The sequence below is a fragment of the Zosterops lateralis genome, assembly GCF_965231275.1.
Source record: "Zosterops lateralis genome assembly, chromosome: 9".
In the NCBI taxonomy this organism is placed as follows: domain Eukaryota; kingdom Metazoa; phylum Chordata; class Aves; order Passeriformes; family Zosteropidae; genus Zosterops; species Zosterops lateralis.
The window spans coordinates 22,816,344-22,838,174 of NC_139769.1; the positions used below are offsets into that span (position 1 = coordinate 22,816,344).

A 21,831-nucleotide genomic window follows, 5' to 3' on the forward strand; every position below is an offset into this window, starting at 1 on the left:
TTACATGTCAAGTTGATCTTCAGAATAGAAAAAAATGTGGTCATATGTGTTTAAACTAAATCCAGTAGCTTCATTGAAAATTTGGTGATTTTTAAAGGCATGATAGAGAGAAGGCAGAGTGGTATAGAAAATTTCACATTGGTATTTGATCATCTCACCCATTATATGGCAGCATAAGTGGGATTGCTGGATAAATGCTGAAATACTGGCATAAATAGTCTCCATAAATACAGTAGGAATGCTATTTAACAGTATATTTGAATATATCTGAGACACACTTTTCCATTTCCAGAGGAGAAATAGTTCCATACAGTCAACTGGAATAAAATTATTTTATTGATAAATTATGCTAATTTCCTTTCCAACTGTGCAGAGTTGAAAAATAAAAAAAGATTCTGAGGAAAACAAAACGAAAACTCCAGGTAGACTAATTTATTTAATCTCTGAGTCTAGACTGAATTGGCTTCAGCTTTATCATCAAATTCCCCCAAGTCAGCCATTATTGCACGGCTTCATTAGTGATAAGAATCTGGAGCATTTTGAAGACAAGGCGTTTTACACTCCGTCATTTTAACTGAGGTTGTTTCATTCCCATTTTACTGATTATGATGTACATTTCACAGCACTCTGAGGTATGAGAGCATGATTTTATAACTTTTATCTATTTGCAGTTTTTGTGGAAACCTTTTAGAGGTGAAGAGTAGAGTGCTGAAATAAGCAAGTGACCACAGACAATGCGAGAAGCCAGGCTACAGCAGGGATTTGAATCAAAGACATACAGGAGAAGGGCATGTTTGCTCTTAGTACCTATGATAAAATGAGTGGATTAGATGTGTAAAATGTAGATAGCAACATAACCATTGTCTGCCTGCTCTTTCAGTGAATTTGGTAAACTACAAGTCCTGAGGTTTGCATTGCCTTTTAGGTAATTTTTCAGACTTCCAGCTGTAACAATGCAATTGCAGACCCTTAGTTCAGTCACAGAGATACCAGGAGGGAAAGATGGATAGATCTATTGGAAAGGGAAGAAAAATTATTAAAGGCTTTGGAACTGTTTGATTTTCCAAGTTGCACAGTCCTGGAAATTGTTTATTGTTCTTTTCCCTTTCCTTGTTAAAAATATATACCCTCCACTTGCATTACAAGATAAAATCCTAGGAAAGGGTGCATGCAGTAGAATGAATAGCAGGAAACCTGAGCTTGAAAAGTTACTGAAGTAGATTAATTTCTATATAACAAAGGGATGAAGGTTGAAAAGTGAGCACAAATCAACATTTTTATCTCTGCTCCTGCTTTACGAGGTATGAAGATCAATTCCTAGCCTGTGGTGAGGCAAACAGCAAAAGTCTTATTTAATGGGGCAGGATATATGTCTGCTTAGGGGGGAAATGTGTATGGGTCTTTTTAGCATCTCTGTGACCAGATGTACAGAGGTCAGAGTCTGGTTAATAAATATTGATGAACACATTTTTACCTAAACAATTAATGTATCCACACAGTAGAAAGAGAGTAAAGTGGATTTATATGTATATAGATTTATAGTTCCTTTGAGTTCAACTAAGTAGATGTATACAATTTGAAAAATATTTATTGAATGCTGTTGGTTTAGTGTTCTTATTATCTGGTTTCAAAACAAATAAAGATTAATTTTGCTCTGCTTTATTTCTGCTTTATAGGCGCAAACAGCCTCTGCTTTGCTCTGTCAGTAAGAAGTTATCTGTTTTATTCTGTTAGAAGGTTTTCTGTTCTATCTGTACATTCCTTTATGAAGCAGGAGTTTGTGCTATTTTTTTTTTCAAGTTCTTACCTTCTTGTTCCATAGGTTCTTTTCCTCTGTGACTTTTAAGCTGATTTATTATATTAAAAATACAAAAAAATGGCACGTTTCTACAGTTTCTACAGTATTTTTATTGAGGGTAGGCACTCACTTTATATCATAACGTGTTTATTTTACTTTTTTGTGTTGTTTACTTCTTTTCCTTTGTATGAGCATGTGATTTTTTACCTTCAGTATCAATCTCTAGAGAACCTTTTGAAATGCCTTATAAAAATTTTAGTACATGATGTTCACTTTAGACTTCCCCCTTATCTATCTCTTCCAATTATCTCATAATGGAGCAGAGTGCTACAGCTCATCGTCTATTTATATCTGTCATTTGCTTCATTCTTAGTTTGTTCCCAGGCTAATCCAACTTGTAGATCTTGGCATGGGTGCCATTTATTCCTTTTTCATCTCTTGTTGACATGCTAACTAGTACTTATATTTTTGTCATTCTTGAGGCACATTATGAGAATATTTTGGTTCGCTTTTTGCTGTGGATTTATTTACCTGCTATTTTTAACTTTACTCTTATCTGTAATACTGTGGTTACAAAATATGTCAACTCAGTGTCTGGCATTGGAGCCTAGTCACTGTAGAGAAACAGAGCAGCACAGGATTCCCCTCTCCAAAAGAGTGGGGCAGAAGTCAAGCAATGTGCAGCAAGTAGATGGGGCACAGGACCAGGATGTACAGATCAAATATGAATTGAACAATGAAAAATTCAGGGTACTGAACTACCCTTAATCTGGAAGATATATGACACTTGAGAGACACTGTTAGAGTGTTTTGAGGTTGGCTTGGTTTTTGAAAGACATTTGAAGTCAACAAACATGAAAATGGAAGAATAAATGTAGGAAAAATGGCCAAGATTTCAGCAATAAATGGAACACAGCTTTCCTCTGGGCAGAACAGTGGCTCAATAGCCTTCAGGTGTAGATTGGTGTTTGTGCAGCAGCATGGGACAGGGGATTTAGCTATTGACTCTGGGTAACTGCAGCTTCTCCAGAATCAGTTTAGCACAAAAATATGACCTGTAAAAGCCTCCTTTTGGGAATACTGTGTTTGTGCATCTTCTCACTTGTATGTCTGGCTTGCACTTCTATGCCTATAAAAGGATCAATTTTGATTTTATAAACACTACAAGTAGAAATAGGGAATTACAGAATGCTTTATTTTAGTAAGCTAGCAGTGTATAATGCTGTTTCAGTTGATGGTGTAAATTTACACAGCTGAAATTTAATATTCTAAGTTTTCTAAATGTCATTGTTAAAGGCTGAAAGCTCTTAATATATATATATATATATTGGCTAGCCATATTTGTCTTTGCTCAGTTAGGTTTCTTTTAAAATTGAAGAGTGTATGCATAAAGGCAGATATAGTCTGTTATGTAACATAATGAACTGGTCTGTTTGGTCATTTATTTAGCAGACAGTGGTAAGTGATAAGAGCAAATAATGTAAGAGCAGAGCAAGTAGCACGCTGTTGCTTATTTTAATATGGTCTCATTCTGCTATACTCTCTCTTTGAACATTTCCCTCCATCAATACTTACTCCATTTCCACATATTCCCATTTTATTTTAATTTTATTCTTACCATCGATATTGTTATTACTGAAACACGTAATCAACATTTTCCCAGTGACACCCAAGTGGTCCAGATGCTGTGTTCTGAAGTGCTAAAATGTGTTCTGGAGCTTTTCTATTAGTTAACATTTACAGGCAGTGTCATTAAGGAAAGGTTACAGAGAAGCATCTGTAGCATCTTAGACAGCAGTAACTTGTGTTTATGAAAAGGGCTTTGAATGGATGATTATTAGCACGGTCAAGTAACAAGGTGATGTGTTCTGCATAAATGACCTCTATGATCACAGTTAGGAATGAACGTCACCCTGTACAATCGTAGAGCAGAGCTTTTGGTTGTTGTCTCCCCACCCATCCTTTCTTCCCATTATTTTGTTTACTTGCCTATCTAAGAATTGGTCCATTAACTTGTGGCAGCTAATTTCTGCTGTCTTTTACACCAATACAGAGAGATTGCCATCACTGTAAGTCAAACACTGCAAATACTGGCCTGCCTTCGCCACTGTCCCAGAGTGCCTCCTGCTGTACCTTTGCATTAGGTGTAAGAATCACAGTGATGAAGAGAAGTCTGATCAACAAACAGATCTGACTGAAAATCTCCAAAAGAAAGAATAAAGACAACAATTACAGCAAAGTCCCAGTCAGACTAATTTAGAAATCACCCGTTTGTAGGGATGTGAGCAGAGACTCTCCCTCACTTGTACAGATGGCAGCTTCTTCCACTGGTCATAAAACAACATCCTAAATTGACAATGAGCCTACTATTCTTTGCCAACAATCAGCACAACCTGATTTGGAGTTTATATCTGGTTTGTATGCAAATCTATACTGGCGGTTTAAGTGGTAATGAGCAAATCAAGTGTTGGTTGGTCAGTACTGATAGATTTAGTGATAGCTGGCAAGCAATTGCATTGTTGAGAGCAGTGAACTATGTGTTCATAAATAAACAACTCTCTAGTTCCAAATGTAAATCAAACAGCTACTGCCTCTGTAAACTAAAAACTGCCTAGATGACTGTCCTGAAACCTGATAAGCATCAAACAGATGATGAAATAAAGGCATGCAGCTGACTATTCCTTAATGATTTTGCTGCTTCTGCAGAGGTCCTAAATCTACACTTATGAAAGAGTCCATGCTGAACACACACACACACACACACACACACACACACACACACACGCACACACACACACATTTCCCAAGTTGTGTATACCCTTGCCTGCAAGTTTATCAGTCATACACCTCATGTTCACCCCATAAACCCCTCTGCATTGCCAGACTCTGGCAACAGCTTTCTAATCGTGAGCTCAGACTAAAGCCCAAGGCTTGGCCCTGTCCTCCTTTCAGGGCTGCTCTTTGCTGCTCTGCAGGCTACAAGAGAAAGGGAACCTTGTGCCCCTCTGTTCCAGCAGCCTGAGCCCGATGACACTGTGTATTTGTTACTACAGACTCTGAAATCCCGGGCAGCTGCTTTTATTTGCCACATCATAAGGCTTTGCTACAGCTTCCACCAACCTGTGCTTAAGCCTTTTTGTGGTGGCTGCTCACTGTGACTCCTTTCTAACAGTTTTTTCTCATGCTTTTATGTTTCTGTTTGTTTATCTTCTAGTTGTGGGCTTTTTTTAAAGACACAACTGGTGAAATAATAAGTGCTATTATTTTGGCCTTTGTGGATTACTGCTGCAATAGTGATTTGGACCGTCAGACCTTTATTTACACTCTGTTTCACTGCAAGTCACCTGTCAAGCCCAGTTTTCAGGCAATTTCTGTGGAAGTACAATAATCTTGTCAGTCCTATATAAATAAAAACGTTTACATTGTGACATAGATATGTACAAGGATTTACCTTCCACACAGCACATCTCAGCCAGCCTTGTTTGTGCTGTGTGAGCTGCTCTGAGAGACTCTGCTGCAGAGGGCCCTGGAGAGCAGCTTTGGCACTTATTCCACACTCTTCATATCCCTCTCCGGAGGGGATGAGGAGGTGACAAAGCAAATCATGCTGACAGCCAGGGGGTGGCAAGAGGAAGTTGTGAGGATTAGGGATTGGGAGGAAAGGAGTATGTGGCAAATGTGATAACAGGGAGTGAAATTGAGCACTTTTCTTCCTTCGCATCTCCTGAGCTGAAGGAAACAGCCAAGAGGTCAAATAATTGGAATCAAAGATGTGTGTATCACAGGTGTGGGGATGCACACAAAAACTACAGATGAGAGCACTGAAGACTAAAACTTCAATCTGCTTAAGTCAAGTCTAAATATGTGAGGATTATTGTGTCTTAGGAATTTCACTGCTTACTTTCCTGTGACTTGGCAGTAAGTCCACTGGTTTCTGAAAATGTAGTTCATACCTGGATTGAAGTTGCAGAAGGGGCATGGGTGAGTTGTAGACCAAGTACCAAACTTTCACTGGAGATTAATTTTACCTGCAAGATTTTTTCTGCAGCACAGTGAATAGTTTTTGAGGGAATTATTGAGTCAGATTTTGAGGCAACATGTTATTATCACTTCACAGGAAATATAGAAGGCATATTATGTTTTAATTGGGTCAAAAATCCTAGGTAGTATGAAATTGAAATTAAAATCAAACTTTGGTTGATGAATGCATTTTACTTTTTAGACATGGAAAAATGGAGTCTATTTTCTACTAAAAGAACAGTAAAGAAAATATAAAATATAATTACCTCATTGAACAAAACAGTTTTCAGAGGGGCGAATAAAGGACATGTTTTTGACATGACATGTTGACATTTCTATCTTTGAACATTGCATTTCTGAAACTTCTCTCCTTATGAAATGTTAATCAGTGGGTAAGCCTCCATATAAGATCATGTAAGTTCACACTGAATACTGTAGTTAAGACCATTTTTTATAAAGTTCCATTTCCTTTTGGGAAGGGTGCAGCTAATACTCCTCTATAATTTACTATGTCATTGGTAAAAATAAAGATTGACTTACTAAATCCCAATATTTGAGTTTGGAAAAAAAAACCCAAAACCTTTGAAATTTGTTTTTCTGACTTGATATAATTATACTGTGCATTTGTTTCAGGAAACACTGAATAAATTGTTGTCTATAATTGAAGACTGCCAAGTATAACTACCATAATACAGTAAAAAAGAACAAAAGAAAAACAGCTAGCAAACAGAAGTAATAATAGAACAAGATGGTGACAATAAAAAGCTGTGGAATTATTTTAGAGTCAATATATAGATATGCTCTATTGAATCTCACATTGACCTCCCAGTTTTTTGTAAAATACATTGTACAGTTGACAGTGAAAGAAATTCACCTTTATTTTTTGAGAAAAATACTAATTAAATGCTTAAAGCAATAGGGAAATATCTAGTTTGAATATTTCTACTGTTTGATTATTTTACTCAGCTTTAAGTGAATAGAATATTCCATTAATCTCAGTTTTCTTTGGATGAAATCTCCTAGGAAGAGGGTTTTGATTTCAGGTAACATTAAACAGCCATATTTAAAATTATATTTTACACTTGGTCATGTGATACTTAAAAAATGACAGATTGGGATTCACCCACAATATTTTTTTGTTGCTTTTTTTGATTTTTTCTATCCATCTGCTATTTTACTTCTTCCTTCTGCTGCAATTTCAGGAAATTAAATCTCTTAATTTCAAAGTAAAAATAAAGCTGGGATTAGCCATCTAATCTGTGAGGATACCAAAGCTCTCAGCCTTGTTCTACTTGCTGTTTTTGAAAAGATGAAATCCTGAAAAATGAAAAGTAATGGCTAATGTACAGAAGAGAAGTAACAGGACAGTCAGAGACTTGGAGATGAGAAGTAGGGTTTAAGTAAATAGTGATTTGAATTGCTGTGGTAATCAGGAGCTAACTCCAGTCACTTGCAAGAGACCAAAGTGAGAAGAGTGTGCTCAGCATTTCCTTAAGGTCAAAACACGGGCTTTTCTATTCTCTCGTTAATGGGAGACCAAACTTCACACAGTGTTTTTTGCTGGTTTCAGCTCTGGACTATTACACCTACACCAAAAAACCCCCCAAACCAACCAAACCAGAGATCAAGCAAAGATGCCACATTTCATTCACGGATATTTCTTTTTATGTAAGAAAGGTAAACTTCCATATCTAAAGTAAGCAACGAGTCTCTAAGATTTTTATTCATGTAATTCTTTAGACATAACAAAATCTACCAGAACAGTTTAAGGCTGTTATTTCTCTGAACACCTGTTTCTATCTTTATCTGGATAATCTCCATGACAATGTCCCTCATCCTGTTTACTGCTTGCTTTTTAAGAGAAAAGTGTTAGATGGGAGCAAATTGAATCAAAATTTTTTAAAATAAAATCTACAGAGAAATAACATCACGTCTTAAGTGTTTGGGTAGGAGTGACTCAACTCCATCACTACCATCCATTTTGGACATAGAGTGGATACTTTCACAAGTGGTCACCATTAAGTTTCTGTTGGGCTTGGGGAAGAAGGATTTTTAAGGCACATAGCACCAAAACTCAGATGCCCTTGTGGCTTTTAGGCAGTGCTGCAAAGTTTATTTATTAAGGCCTTCATATTTGTTGGCTACCCTACTGTTCAGTAGTGGAAGTAGACTGGAAGTTGATGGACTGATTCAAGAGGAGAGAAAAGGTAAACATCTCAAAAGACAGGTTTTTCAAAGTCATGAAATGATAACTTTAGGAGTAGTAAAGTCCAGAGCCTGAGTTACAATTCGAGATGATGAGAGTGTAAAGAAGAAAAGTATGTTGAAAGCAAAGGTCTGCGTAGGGAATTAGAGCAGAGAAAAAACCCCATGGCTGGGACAGTGTGCCGTTTCCTCAGTGTTTCCAAATCAAATAGTGAAACTGTGCATTCCACAGAGGAAGAAAGAAAGAAAGGGTGAAATATGCAAGGAACTAGAGAAAAGGAACTGTTAAAGAAGGGACTGGAAGTTTTCTTAAAATTTGGGCGGAAGAACAGGAAGAAGGAGAAGGTGAATGAGAGGACTCTGGACAGTAAATTGTGGACACTGAGCGTGGGTGAAGTAGCAGGGAAAAGGTTTCAGAGGACCAAAGAGAGAGACCTGTGGCAAGAAGGCATATAAATGGAGGGCTACCAAATTCCTAAAACTACCCTTGAACCTGCAGACTGTCTTCAGGCTAGACACAGGAGTGTCTACTTGGGAAAATAGCTAAGGGTTTGGTTTTTTTGAGAGAATCAGTGTCTTACTGAGGTAACAATTAATTGGCAACATTACAACATACAGACGTTTGGTAAGCAAAAATAAATAGCTTCAAATGAAAGGTGTGCAGTGCTTAGCATTAAAATCCTGTAGTAGAAAGTACTGTTAAATTTTAAATCAACAACTTGAGATGTGTTGTTAGTCTAAGAACAGTAATTTCTGTGTGTGGAGATGCTCATGCAAACGGTCTGACCCTGTGTGTGCCTCACCTATCATGGAGGGGACAGATGTGCTGGAGTTGCAGGGGGAGGATCTTTGTTTTAGAAGATCAACAACTGATAAGGGATGAGCAGTTGTGATGCAGAGAAATAGAGTACAAAGAAATAGCTTGCAATGGGTTAGTTTGTATTTTGATCCTAATGCTCTAACACAGAGTTTAACCCAGGCTGACAGAAAGGAGATATTGCAGAATGCTTGATTTCAACAAGTTCCTTTCAAATCTCTTTTTGACAAGTAGTTGCCACTTTTACAAAAGGAAAAGAAAGCAACAAATTAACCTTCCTGCTCTTCAGGTCTGGTTAATTGGCACTACTTCGTAAAACTGAATAGTGCCTGGAATCAAACTCATGGATTATATCCCATTACTCAGACTTACCCAGTAACAAAGCCTTGCATAATGGATTTTCATTGCAGCAGCTCTGTGCTGTATATATCCTACATGTGAAGTATTTTTGCCCAGAAGTTAAAAAGAGCTATTTTTGCATGCAATAAAAACATTTTAAAATATCCATTTCCTCACCTTGTATGGGAAAGAAAGAAGTTTTTTTAAAAAATCTACTAAATTTATCGTGTCTTCCTTCAGTGGTTTTCTTTCAAACTTTAGCTTCAAAATGCACTGTTTCTTAATGCATCATTCACATTTGTTTTATTAACCTTCTCACCTTAGCTAATAGACTTGCAACAGAAAAGTATATTTGCAGTAAAAATTCAAGTGTGTGAGGGAAACTACTTAGAGATTTATTTCTCCAATAGTAAAGCATCACAGTATTTTCTCTTTAAGAAGATTTCTAATGACAATTAATACAGTTACAAATTTTTATTACTGCAGCATTTCTAGAATGGTGAATTCTTGATGGATTTTCATGAGTGCAGGAATAAGAGAATAATTTCCTTCTTGAATGTGCAAGTCTGTGAATAAGAGATTAAAAAAAAAAAAGTATTATTAATTGATTGAAAAACATGCATACTACCTGCTGCTGAGTCTCATCTCTTGCTATTAGTCTTCCCTTAAAAATCTTTCCCTCGAAGGAATGAAAAAGATGGGGATTTTTTTGCACAGAAATTTTTGCTAATGTCATTTCCTCTCTCTGTTGCTGTAATATTAAATTGCTGCCATAGACCTGTATCGGTTTCACAAAGACAGTTTTACGTAACTGAGGCCAGCTGATTGCAAAAAGGAGCATGAAGCTGGCTACAATCAGATTTTAAGATACATTTCTATTTATATCCATAAAAATATAGACACATATACTATTTAAATTATAAAGAAGATAATTTTAATTATGGGCTGAATTTTTTAGCATTTTGATGTTTAAACAGTTCAGCAAAGGAAAAGTTTGCCTTGACATAGCTGGTATTTTTTTGTGGTTGCAGATACAAATTTTTACTTTGTGTAACCTGAAAAATGTGGCTTGGCCAGTTTTTTGATGCTGTCTTAGTTTTGTTTCCATCAAAGCAGCACTTATGGAAAGGAGGCACTAAAAAGAATTTGAGCACAAGATAAAGTTCTAATCTGTAAGATTATTTATGCATCGTTTATCTTTTATTTTATTGCTTGTTATTTACTCAGCTTATGCTGTTTCTGTTTCATTAATGCAGAGAATTATCTACAGTGACACTGGTAACACCTGGTATCTATAAATCTATTAGTTATGTGAACATCCAATTACATAATCAAGTGAATAAAGGTATGACTGGAGAAACATCACTAAAGGGTTTAACTCAGATTCAGTGATCTGAAAGGGAGCTTCTGAGTAAAAAATCCCTGTGGAACCTGTGTTCTGTCATGTACTTTACCAGTGTGAGATATCATAAAGTATCTACAAGACAGTATTACACAAACACTGTTCTGCAGAGTTCTTGAAAATATTTATCAGTTTGTTCCTGCTAAACTGATAAAAATTCATAGGTTTGTTCCTCCTAAACTGATAAATATTAGAAAATTACCTCATACCTGTCAGTTTTTAGTACTCTGCACTTGTTAGAATCATGTTTGAGAAAGTGCAGGACCATATTGCAAAAGTTGGATTTCATCAGCACAGTGCACGGCAAACACCTTCAGTAAATGTGCTTACTGTGCTTTTAAAACAGAGTTCTGAGTGTTTCAGAACGTGCAAAACTTCAAATAGAAATGTTACCCATGACAGTCATCCTTAAAATATACTTATCCTTTTAATGAAAGCTATAAGGAAAAAAAAAAAAGCCTATTTCCTTTTTTATTGCAGTAAAATAAGATCTGATAATAGCAGTTCACTTCAGCAGTTTAGGTGCTTCATTTTAAGCACCTGTCTACACCCCACATAATAAGCTTTCAGATCTGAAATCTAACAGGATTTCACATATGTTGAATTGGCAAATCCCAATAAAAACCCCTCATATTCTTTTTCTACTACAAGGCTTTCTTTGTAGGAAAAACATGAGATGTCCTTTTCTAAAACGATAGATTTAAATAAATGTAAGTATTTTTCTTCAGATTGGCTCTGTTTGTACACTTAATACCTTTTCTTGATTCCAACATCAATAAATAGTCAGCATAAACATTCACAGCTCTTGGCATGCACGTAGTGAGAAATCCAGCTCATACTTTCATTTGTGAAGTGATTATTTCTGCCAAATGTGCTTTTTTAACATGAAAGAAAGACAATTTGTAGCTTTGAGGGTGCAAGATAATACTGTTACTATAGTAAAATGTGGCTACGGGGTTAGAATGACATTGTAAATAGTAGTGGAAAAATGCAAGAAAAGTGAGTTAAGTAGCCAGAGTGCAGACAGATTGGTCCCAGTGTTTTACAGTTACCAGCAGTGTTCTGCATTAGTGTCCTTGACAGGAATTAGGATTTTCCTGCTGTACTTTGTATTACATTAAAATGTACTTCTCAAATTGCATCTTAACTGAATTATAACAATGCAGTGTACTTGAACTTGGGGTACTTCAAGATGATTCTTAACAGTTTGAAAGATTTGAAATTATGTCAGTGACATCACTGTTCTTTGGGTTTAAACTAGTGAAGACCACTACCAATGGTATTGAGTTTTAACACACCACACTGTGTTTTCAGGACAATAGTATAACTTCAGCAGTTATGCTGCTACAGGAACATCAGCTATATGTGCATGTTCAACACAGCTGAAGTAAGAGTCAGTAAAGCATAAGACCTGTTCTTTTCACTTCCAAAAGCAGCTTTTCCTGGAATATTCAATGCCAACACATGCACTGAAAAATTCTGAAGCTATTAACTGACTGCAAAAACAAAATCCTTACATTCATCAGCTGTTTCTCTCTCTGTATCCACCCTCAAGGAATAGCATTTTAATTCTTCAGCCTGACTTCCTACTGGTTAGGGTGGATTGTCTTTTACAGGAAGATAAACATGGAGTACAAATCGTTGAAACAACACTTTCAAGTTACACTATACATACAAAAGAAAGTCAAATCTATTTTGTAGGCCAGGTGATCTGCATCTACATGTACTATCACCCTGATCTGCCTGGCTCCTGATGGTGGGCCATTTTGTCAAAACCATTTGCTTGGAATCAAATTTCAAATATCCTGCAACAGAGTAATCAAGTTTTATGTAAGTGTGTCACAAGGATTTCACTCCCTCACTTGAAACATCCTTAATAATTTGTACCAATTTAGCCCAGAAAAGTCTTCTTCAAGCCCTTTACCACTATTGCTACAAAGTGTTCTCAGTATTTCAGTGGGGGAATCAGAATTTATTTTTTGTAGGTTCTCAAAAACAACCTTTTTCAGGCTATACTTCATAGTGGGAAAAATACAGAAAAGAGCAAATACTTGAGGTAAAATATTAACCATTAAAAGACTGTAAGAAATATTCAAGTAGAATGAGTGTTCTTAGAAATAAAAAGCAGTCTTAGGAAAGAGCAGTTTCTAGTAATTTCTGTCCTTGCCAAGGGCTCCTTCAGCCAGTCATACTTTACTTTGTAAATAGCAACCTTCAAGAAACAAAGTGAAATATTCTCTGGTAGCCAGAGTATCAGGAAAGTACATTGATTATAGATGTGTGATAATGTATTTTTTCAAATGTAGAAGGCCACTACAGTTTTTACTAAAGTTTAAAAAAGTCAGGGGAAGGAGAAAGAGCCACGGAAGTGGCATTAGCAGCGTTCGTAATCCATTTTGCCATGGAAACTGCTGCACTGTGGAATCCCAGTCTGCTGTGAGCACAGGTTTCTAAGAAAAGCCAAGTAGACAGCTGTTAGAAGGCTATCAGAGCAATTCATAATGCTGGTGATCAGAGGGTGATTAGCTCCCACATCCCCTTTCCCCTTTATCAGTAAATCATGGCCCACTGTTAACATGTTGCTTTTTCACAGTAAACGATTACTGAAATTTTCTTACTAAAACTCTGATAAATTAATTCAGAATGTATTAAAGAAACACCAATGAAACACCATGCATCTTTTCAATAACATCCCTTACTTCAATAGCTTGTGCCACGTTGTTTACCTCCTGAAATACATCCTTGAAGATTAAGTATATACACTTAGCATTTGGCAGCTGCCAAATCATGGGAGATGTTTCCCACTAAAACTGTCACTGCATTAATGACAGTAAGTACTTTGCAAAATAGATTCTTAAAAATAAGGTTGTGTTTGTGCTTCCTCTGAATAGGAAGTAGTGTAATTACCCATCCTACAAGAAACACTACAATAAAACACACCAAAGGCAGTGACTAGTTAAAATTAACTGACTTCACTGAGTGAATCACACAGCCTTCTTTTTATGATCCTGTCCTAAAAAGTGATATGCCTAAACTTTTAATAATAAGCAGGCATGAAAAGCCACATTGCCTGAGATGCCACCCATTCTAAGCCCATAAGTAAATAACCCTCCAATTCTGTAAGTGTCTGGAAATAATCTGGTATAGACAACTATTTGAGAGACACTGCAGATAACAGTATATTGTACAAAAACTGTTTCAGCAAAAGGCTTCACCTGCAAGAAGGGAAAAACTGAAGTCAGGATTCTGCTAGAAAATTATGACTACGTATAAAACCAAGTAGTTGAAGTACAGTTGTTTGATGAAAGACTGCTGAGAAGAAATGCTGAAATAAAGTTCAAGCCTGCTTATGAACAGAAAAAGTATATGCAGCTGTGCAAAACATGGTGATCTACAGAGAAAGGGAGAGGTGGGGAAGTAACTCACTTTTGTAGTGTTACTTCATTCTTTAGGAATAATAGATTGTAGCCCTCGTTTCATGCCTGAGATGTTTTGGTTTTCTCAAATTCTTTTCCCAGGGAATTTTCTGTAAACAAGAGAAGTGTTTTTTAAACTGTACTTTTTTTCTTACTCCTTTTCCTAGGAGGGAGTTCATCTTGATGTCCCTCTGATGTGACCAATGTGATTGAATAAGTTTGCCTTTTTGTCACCAATCAGATTGGTCTGTGTAAAATAGTATGTAAAGGAGACACATCCCAAAAATAAAGGAGTCATTTTCAGCTCTCTGAAGTTCGAAGTCTGTGTCGTTGTGAAGTAAAACAGCATCAATAGATCTTCTCCAGCTGAGCTCTAACTTCTCAGGAAGGCACAGATGTGCTGGGAAAGAGATTCATTCCTTGGGGAGAACTGGCTTGGAGAGGGAGATTCAGTAAGTTGGGTAGAGCAGGGACTTCAGTGGGAATGAGACTAATACTCCTGCAAGGACTGGAGCTCCATGACTCTGAAGAGCCCCGATTTTTCTGCAGAACTAATACACCCCTTCTTCCTTGGCCAGTCCCTTGCAACAGTTCTCTCTTCTAGACTGTATTCCATGAGGGGTACTCAGGCTGAGCTGAGGGACAGAAAGATGAAACAGATCCAGGCAGATCTGAGGGAATGGAGGAAAGACATCCCTGTTGCTTTAATATAATAATGAGGAGAGTTGTTTTCTTTATAATATTGTGTGATTGCAACATAATTTTGCTTTCAGCTCTCAGTATTTCATAGTGACAAAAGCAAGTTCAGAGAGGGTGGTTTTGTTTGGTACATGAGTGTACTCACATAGGTGAGTACAAACAAGTGGACTGAGACATGAACATTTAACAGAAATGTGAACAAGACAGAAAAAAGGAGGGTCATTCAAATGTCACTTTTACAGGAGGGGAGTTAAAATGAGATGGGAGGCTTAACCTGGACATCAAGGAAATCTTCCCTACTAACAGGCAAATAGGAGAATGGTCATCCAATGGCAATCCCAAAAGCATAGAGCCTTCTGATTTACAGTGTAGACTGTCCAAGTAATGTGAAAATGATTCTACATGTAAAGGGGATAAATGAAAGGTCCTTTGCTTGGTAGTGGTGGGGTTCTTTTTATTTATTTGGTTTGGGTTTTTTAAAAACTTTCAATATTAGTCATTCAAAGGCAAGTGAGCTTTTGGCTGAGCACTCATTATAAGGCCCTCCACTTTTTAATCAGGAAGAGATCATTAGAGAAACAAATTGTTTTGAAATATTGATTTATTATCTTTCAGAGCCAATCCTAATACTTTCCTTTTTACTATTTCAGGGTGCAAGTTGAATTCTATATGAATGAAAATACATTTAAAGAGAGACTAAAGCTCTTCTTCATCAAAAACCAAAGATCAAGTAAGCAGTTGGGTTAATTTCTGTTAAGCATTTGTGATACTTTAAGTAAAATCAAATTCAGTTGAAGGCAACAGTGAAGTTATTATTAATTTTCTTCTGAGTTAAAATATTTAAACTTGAAAATAGCTTGTTCAGGATCAAACATTTAGTGACATGGCAAATTGTTAAATATAATAATTTTATTTCTGTGTCGTGATCAAGTTGACTAATTTGCACTGATCTGGCAGCAATGCTCATTGACAAGTCATGACCTTGTGACAAGGAAAGCACAGACACTTAAGATGGTAAAGGAAAAAAGTTGCAAAAGTACTTAGCTTTTTGAAGTATTTTATTAAGTATTCCTAAAATTTCAAACTTTATCTGCACTGAAAAAAAAAATGGAGACTATTGGGGATGTGGTACTCTAGAAATGTAGTCCTTGTCATTAGCCTATAGTCTAACTTAACTTAGAGTCTTAACCGTATAGTCTAACCTAAATATGTCTTCATTGACATATGTGCCTAAAGTCATCAGCCATCCATCATGGAAGAGAATAATGTGAAGGAACTAAGATACTGATCTTTTTAAATACATTCATGCAGCTGGTCCACTAAAATTACAATAACTTTATACATAAAGCTTTTAGACTACAAATAATACATTTTGTCCTTTGTACAGTTGAAATTGTTTCATGTTTATGTATCCAGAAAATGACAGAAAAAAGAAAATAAAGAATTTTTTTTGTGTCCCCAGTCTGAAAATACCCAGACAAGACAAACAAAATTAGGGAGAATAGATCAAGCTTTTAAAAATAAGACACCAAAAAATATTCTATTTGTAAGAGCTAGCAATAAATAAATACTAGCTTTACATCACAGAACTTGATATTTTTATTGGCTAAGCTTCATTTACCTTTCAAGTGTGGGAAGAAAATATTCCTCTAAAAGAAAAGCAAAAAGAAAAAAGGTATGGCTTTGGAATTAATTGTTGGTTTTTAGCTAGAGAATCAAGTTTAACAAAGCTTCTGGAGGTTCATCCATGGGGAATGCATTACTTACTACACTTACCTAGACACAGGGGGAAATTCATCTTAATTCAGGTGCCTAAACAGCATAGAAATTACGTGGATAGCCATCAGAGCACTGAATTAAACAAGAAAAATCCCAAAGCCAAAGTAGTCAGTAAGTTCAAACAGTCCTTCTGCTTATGCAGATCTTGGTTCTTGTACAAATAGTCAGAACCAGAATCTTCCCAAAGAAAGTCTCCAAAAAGCTGCTGCTGATGCAGTAACCTGCCTCTCAGTCCCTGTCCTCATCCAGTCCTCCATTGAAACAGAAGGAGACTCTTGCCGAGAGGTACCGGGGAACTGATAAACAAAGATAATATGTTTTAGGCAGTGTTCAGTGAGAGCACTAAAAACCTTCCTTTGTGTATTGAAGATGGACTTGCTGTCATTGAGAAAAAAATTGTCAGTAGGATCAGCAAATTTTTTTGATTGTGTAACTAAATCAAACCTGTTCACCAAAGGGTTTTTGATAATATCACATGGTTTTGCCAACCAGAGCAGTCAGGTCTAGAATTTATAAGTATTTTCCATAGAGTACTATTCTGATATGAACCAGGAACTTGAAATATCAAGTGTTTTATTAATTATTATCCTTTTTTAAACTGATAAACCCATAAAACACGTGTTCATCTATGTCTCATGTCAATCTAGTTTTCACTCAATCTTCTGCAAGCAAATGTCTAATCAATCCAAACAATGTATAAAAAAATATCTTACAAAGGTGTCACTCAGCACCCTCCCCCAAAAAAAAGGAAATAAAAGGGAGAAAGAGAAAATAACGTAGTCATACAAGCATGACTTGCTTGTACTTGCCATGACCAAACACTGCATTATCACAGCCAACAATAAGTCTCAAAGGGAAAAAATAAGTGAAGTTTCAAGTCAGTGAAGAGGGAATAAACGACATCTATCACTAGGATATGAATTATTAAGAATATATTTTGGTCCAGCTCCTAAAGCGAGCTGCCACTGAAATGGTTTTGCTGAAAATCAACAATATATTAATGACTTATGGGAAAGGAATAATGGGAGGTTATTCTAAAATCCTCACCTGGTATCTGTCACTCTGTTTAGACCAACTCTCTAAATCTGACATTTAATCTACAAAAATGCTTGCAAGGAGAGCATCAAGAATTCATAATAGAAGTGAAAGGCACAGTCAGAAGTGGTAAAACGTAATGTATCACTTTATACTTAAAAATGCCTGCAAAAATAGCAAATATTTGTTTAAACTGAGAAGAAAATGTTAAGATTTGACATAGTTAAATTTAGTTCACAAAACAAATAGATTTTGAAATGTTATTATCAATTCTTCTTTTAAATAAAAGAAGAGTATATAACAAGTTTGTTACATAGACACAGTGAAATTGCATTCCCATTAAAAAATACATAACTGCATAACAGTGCATGATGAGTGGAGCTGAATACAAGTTTCAGGCACCACTCATATTCAAAACATAGAGATACTCTATGCTGGTGACCTTGCTACTTAAGCAATCTGGCTCTGAATGAAGAAAAAGAAATTAAGTCAAGCAGACCATGTTGATCCATTGACAGCATGTGAAATACAGAACAAAAATAGACAGGAAGCAAACAAATATGAAATGCTTCGTTTGTACCAGAATAATAATTGAAAACCTGTTTTAAATGCCTTCTGTAGTGTTCACACCCCTCCTTCCCACATTTGAAATCCTGCATCTCCATGATAGTGCATGCATTGCTTCCAGCTCACACATGAATCCCCAGCTAGGAGGCTGCAGAATCTTTCTACCAGGAAAAAAAAAATGCATCAGTTAGGCTGCATTAATTATCCAGACAAGGGTGGCTGCTTATGTTACTAGCGGCTGAGGCACACAGAGCAAGGAGAGGTGACCCAGGATAGACTTGGAGCCTGTTCTTCCATATTTAATTCTAATAACTGACCCAATCGCCTACGCTACAGAACCTGTACTTTGCAGTGCTTTGCAAACAACCCCAGCCATGAAATGCACTCTCTGGAGAGGCTGACTGGAACCCTAAGATGAAAGCATGGCTGATTTGAAAATCTTGCCTCCCATTCTCTGGGAAACAGCCATTCCTATGGAGATATCCAGAGCCTGAGTTCCAGATCTATCAGAGCTAAGATTTGAGAGTTAAGGATTTAGGGCAGCAGGCTGGAGCATCAGTTTGCTGTATTGATGTAGCTTGTAATCAGAAAAGAACCATTTTCTTTTGACATTTAAGCCAACATATAATTTCAAAGGACGATTAGAAACTAGGCCATTATCAATGCAGAAAACAAGTGTTTCACACCAAGAGTAACATTTACAAAGCTAAAAAGCACAAGAAAAACAACAGACTTTTGTACTTGCCCAAGAAAGTTAGACAATACAAAATCGGTAAGCCTTTTTTTGTTTGTTTAGGATTAGGGGTTTTTTTAAACATTATCTGCTTTTCTAGTTGTAATAGCCTGGTTGTTAGGGCAACCATTCATATTCCAGCAGACTTCTACAAAAGCTTAGGACAAACAAATAATTCATGTTTTCTTCAGCAACAGTTTAAAAAAGCTGCAAATGAGGATCACAGAATTGACCAAGTCAAATAATAAGATAACCCTCCCTTCCTTCCTTCCTTCCTTCCTTCCTTCCTTCCTTCCTTCCTTCCTTCCTTCCTTCCTTCCTTCCTTCCTTCCTTCCTTCCTTCCTTCCTTCCTTCCTTCCTTCCCCATTCACTCATGTTGGGGAATAAATTGTCTGGCTAATTACTCTTGATAGGGGAGTAGGAATCCTTGGGTTAATGTTCTCAAACCCAATTGCCAGTAACAACTGTAGGACTTCTCATGGACCACAGAATATTTACCCTTAGTTCACAGAAACAAGGTGCTGTAAAAGTCCATCCAGTTCTTATTTGATAACTGCAACTTCACAGTTAAAAGTAATAAGCATTTTTATGTAATAAACTTAAAGATTTCACTCAGAAATTGCATGGTAAAATATTTAAGGATCCATTTTACATTCTTCTGTGTTTGTAGTAGGTGAGGTTTTAATGGGAAAGGAACTAGAAGACATAAAAACCGATTTATCAGTTTTATCTGTAAGGTGCTGATTTTGAACTTAGAATGAAGTTTAAAAAAAAAAAAAAAAAAGTAGTATTACCATAAAATGATTGTGATTCTCTCCTCAGAAGAAAATGTATGCACACAGCTTTGGGTATGCATTATTTGGGTAGTTCTTAAACCACAGAAGTAATTACATTGAGTTCAGCAGACCTGCTGAAGTATTTGCAACGCAACAATAAAGCACAGTGTCCTTGCTGTGACTGGGGCAAGGCAAGTCACATTTGGGTAAGACTCAGAGTATTCTGCTTTGTATAGAAGGGCTCAGCCACGCAGAACTGGACTCTCAGTTTGCAAGACTAAAAAAATTACTACTGAAGTGACCTCTAGTCACTTAATATCAGTCAACTGATAGTTTTAACTTAATTAGTAAATGAATATTTACATCTAAGAGTCAAAAGCAAATATTCACACTAGCAAAAAAAGTACTGAAAATTTAAACCTTAATCCTTTAATGACTGCAAAATCACATAAAAATACAGAAAAGTTCCACTTCAGTAGATAATGGCTCCAGTTGGCAGTGAAATAAATTGCCCATGTGATAGAAGTAAGTGTCCATTCAGATCCCTTTGAAGGAATCTTGCCTTTGTGTATTAAACCTATGTTTTTGGGAAATAGTGTAATATTTCCTGATAGTATTTGTAGCATATTTATTCAGCTAGAATATCTCAGTATTTGCACAGTCTGTAAAACAAGTTGTTGATTCACTTCAGTTCTGCATTCAGCATGCCTTTTAGGTGCCCTGATTCTTGAATGTGTAGTTATTCAACTTCAGCATTAAATAACTCCAGATTAGCATTTTACAAGTTGGGATAGAGGTAATATATTCTGTATGTGAAACTACTGCATGAAGACTTTTTTTAGGTATTAATATTTAAATGCTTGCCACTGCATTATGGTTGAAAGTATGTCCTTTCTTGTTGCTGTGTCCTGTATCTCAAAAAGCATTGCTTAGTTTTGGTTCCGCTCCCAAGAAAGTGGATTTTTCAAACTACCAAAGACCCAAAGAATGGCATCAATAAGGATTAACAGCATAGAATAGCTTTCAAACAAATGTCTGCATAGTTCTTTACGTTAAAACAGGCTGAGTCTTAACCCAGACTAGTTATATAGACATTTGCTTTTCACTACAGAACTATTCTAGTTCCTTTTAGTTTTACCTTGAAGGTTAGTGAAACTTCAAAACCCCTGAACTTATTTCAATATTTTCTTTTCTTTTCAAACTAGGTCTGAGAATACGATTGTTCAATTTCTCTCTCAAGCTACTAAGCTGTTTCCTATACATAGTTCGTGTGCTCCTGGATGATCCTGCACAAGGACTTGGATGGTAACCTTTGGGGTTTTTTCCTCATTTCTGCTCTCAAAGCATTTTTTAAGTTATAAGAAACAAATTAAGGAATACATGAAGGATTCATTTTATGTCTTCCAGATATTTTGAAAGAATTACAAAGCTGGTCTTACAATGTGAATGGAAATAAGAACTTAAATAACAATATTATTTTTTTCCCTTTACCACTGAAATAATCCTGACTCTCTCCTTAGATATTGTGCATCAGGTATAATTGTGCAGACATATATTTTAGATGTATTATTACATAACATTTCTATGTAAAATTGCTAATGTCTGATTCCCAGTTTATGCAACAATTCTTTTCAGATTCTTCTTAAATAATATCACTTAAAACCCCAGATCCTGGAAATGGACAAATATATGAAACTGAGCTTTCATGAAGATGATATTGATGATCCTTTTCTAGCCTTCTGCTTTCTTTAAACACTTCAGAAGAGTGAGATCAAAAGTACATTATATACTCACAATGATTTATGGATAAAATATGTGATTTAGCACACCCTGAATTGCCAGTATGGTATCCTATATGACCCTTTTTTTAAAAATGTGTTACACAATCACCAGATGTAGAAGAAATTATAATTTATTTAATCCTGTACTTCTGTTGTATTTGTATCCTGGGAATATTGAATCTCCTCAATTTTTAATGGTAATTAGCACGTTTTATTGATGTACTTCCTTTCACTTGATTTGATTCTTTTGTCCTTAAAGGCTGAAAGAAACATAGCACATAAAATACTAAGCTTAGGATGATAGAACCAGCAGTCTTCACATGATGTTAGGCAAGGGACAGAGTTTGATTTCTAATTTTAATATTTGGATATCAGTTAAATCTAGTAAGGGTAAAATCAGAAAAAGCTGGTGTACAGGAGAAATACTCTACAAGAATGGAATCCAAAGCAAAGAGAAGTAAAG

The 21,831-nt window shown here is 36.1% G+C and overlaps 1 protein-coding gene across 1 annotated transcript in view; it reads left to right on the top strand.

Annotated features, from left to right (window-relative positions):
• Positions 1–21,831, top strand: part of KCNT2 (potassium sodium-activated channel subfamily T member 2) — a 118,293-nt gene that overhangs the window by 14,061 nt on the left and 82,401 nt on the right. Inside the window, exons 2-3 of the mRNA XM_083867396.1 lie at positions 15,347–15,426; positions 20,793–20,892. Of these exons, the coding sequence (XP_083723522.1) occupies positions 15,347–15,426; positions 20,793–20,892 (180 nt within the window). The remainder of the gene's footprint in view (positions 1–15,346; positions 15,427–20,792; positions 20,893–21,831) is intronic.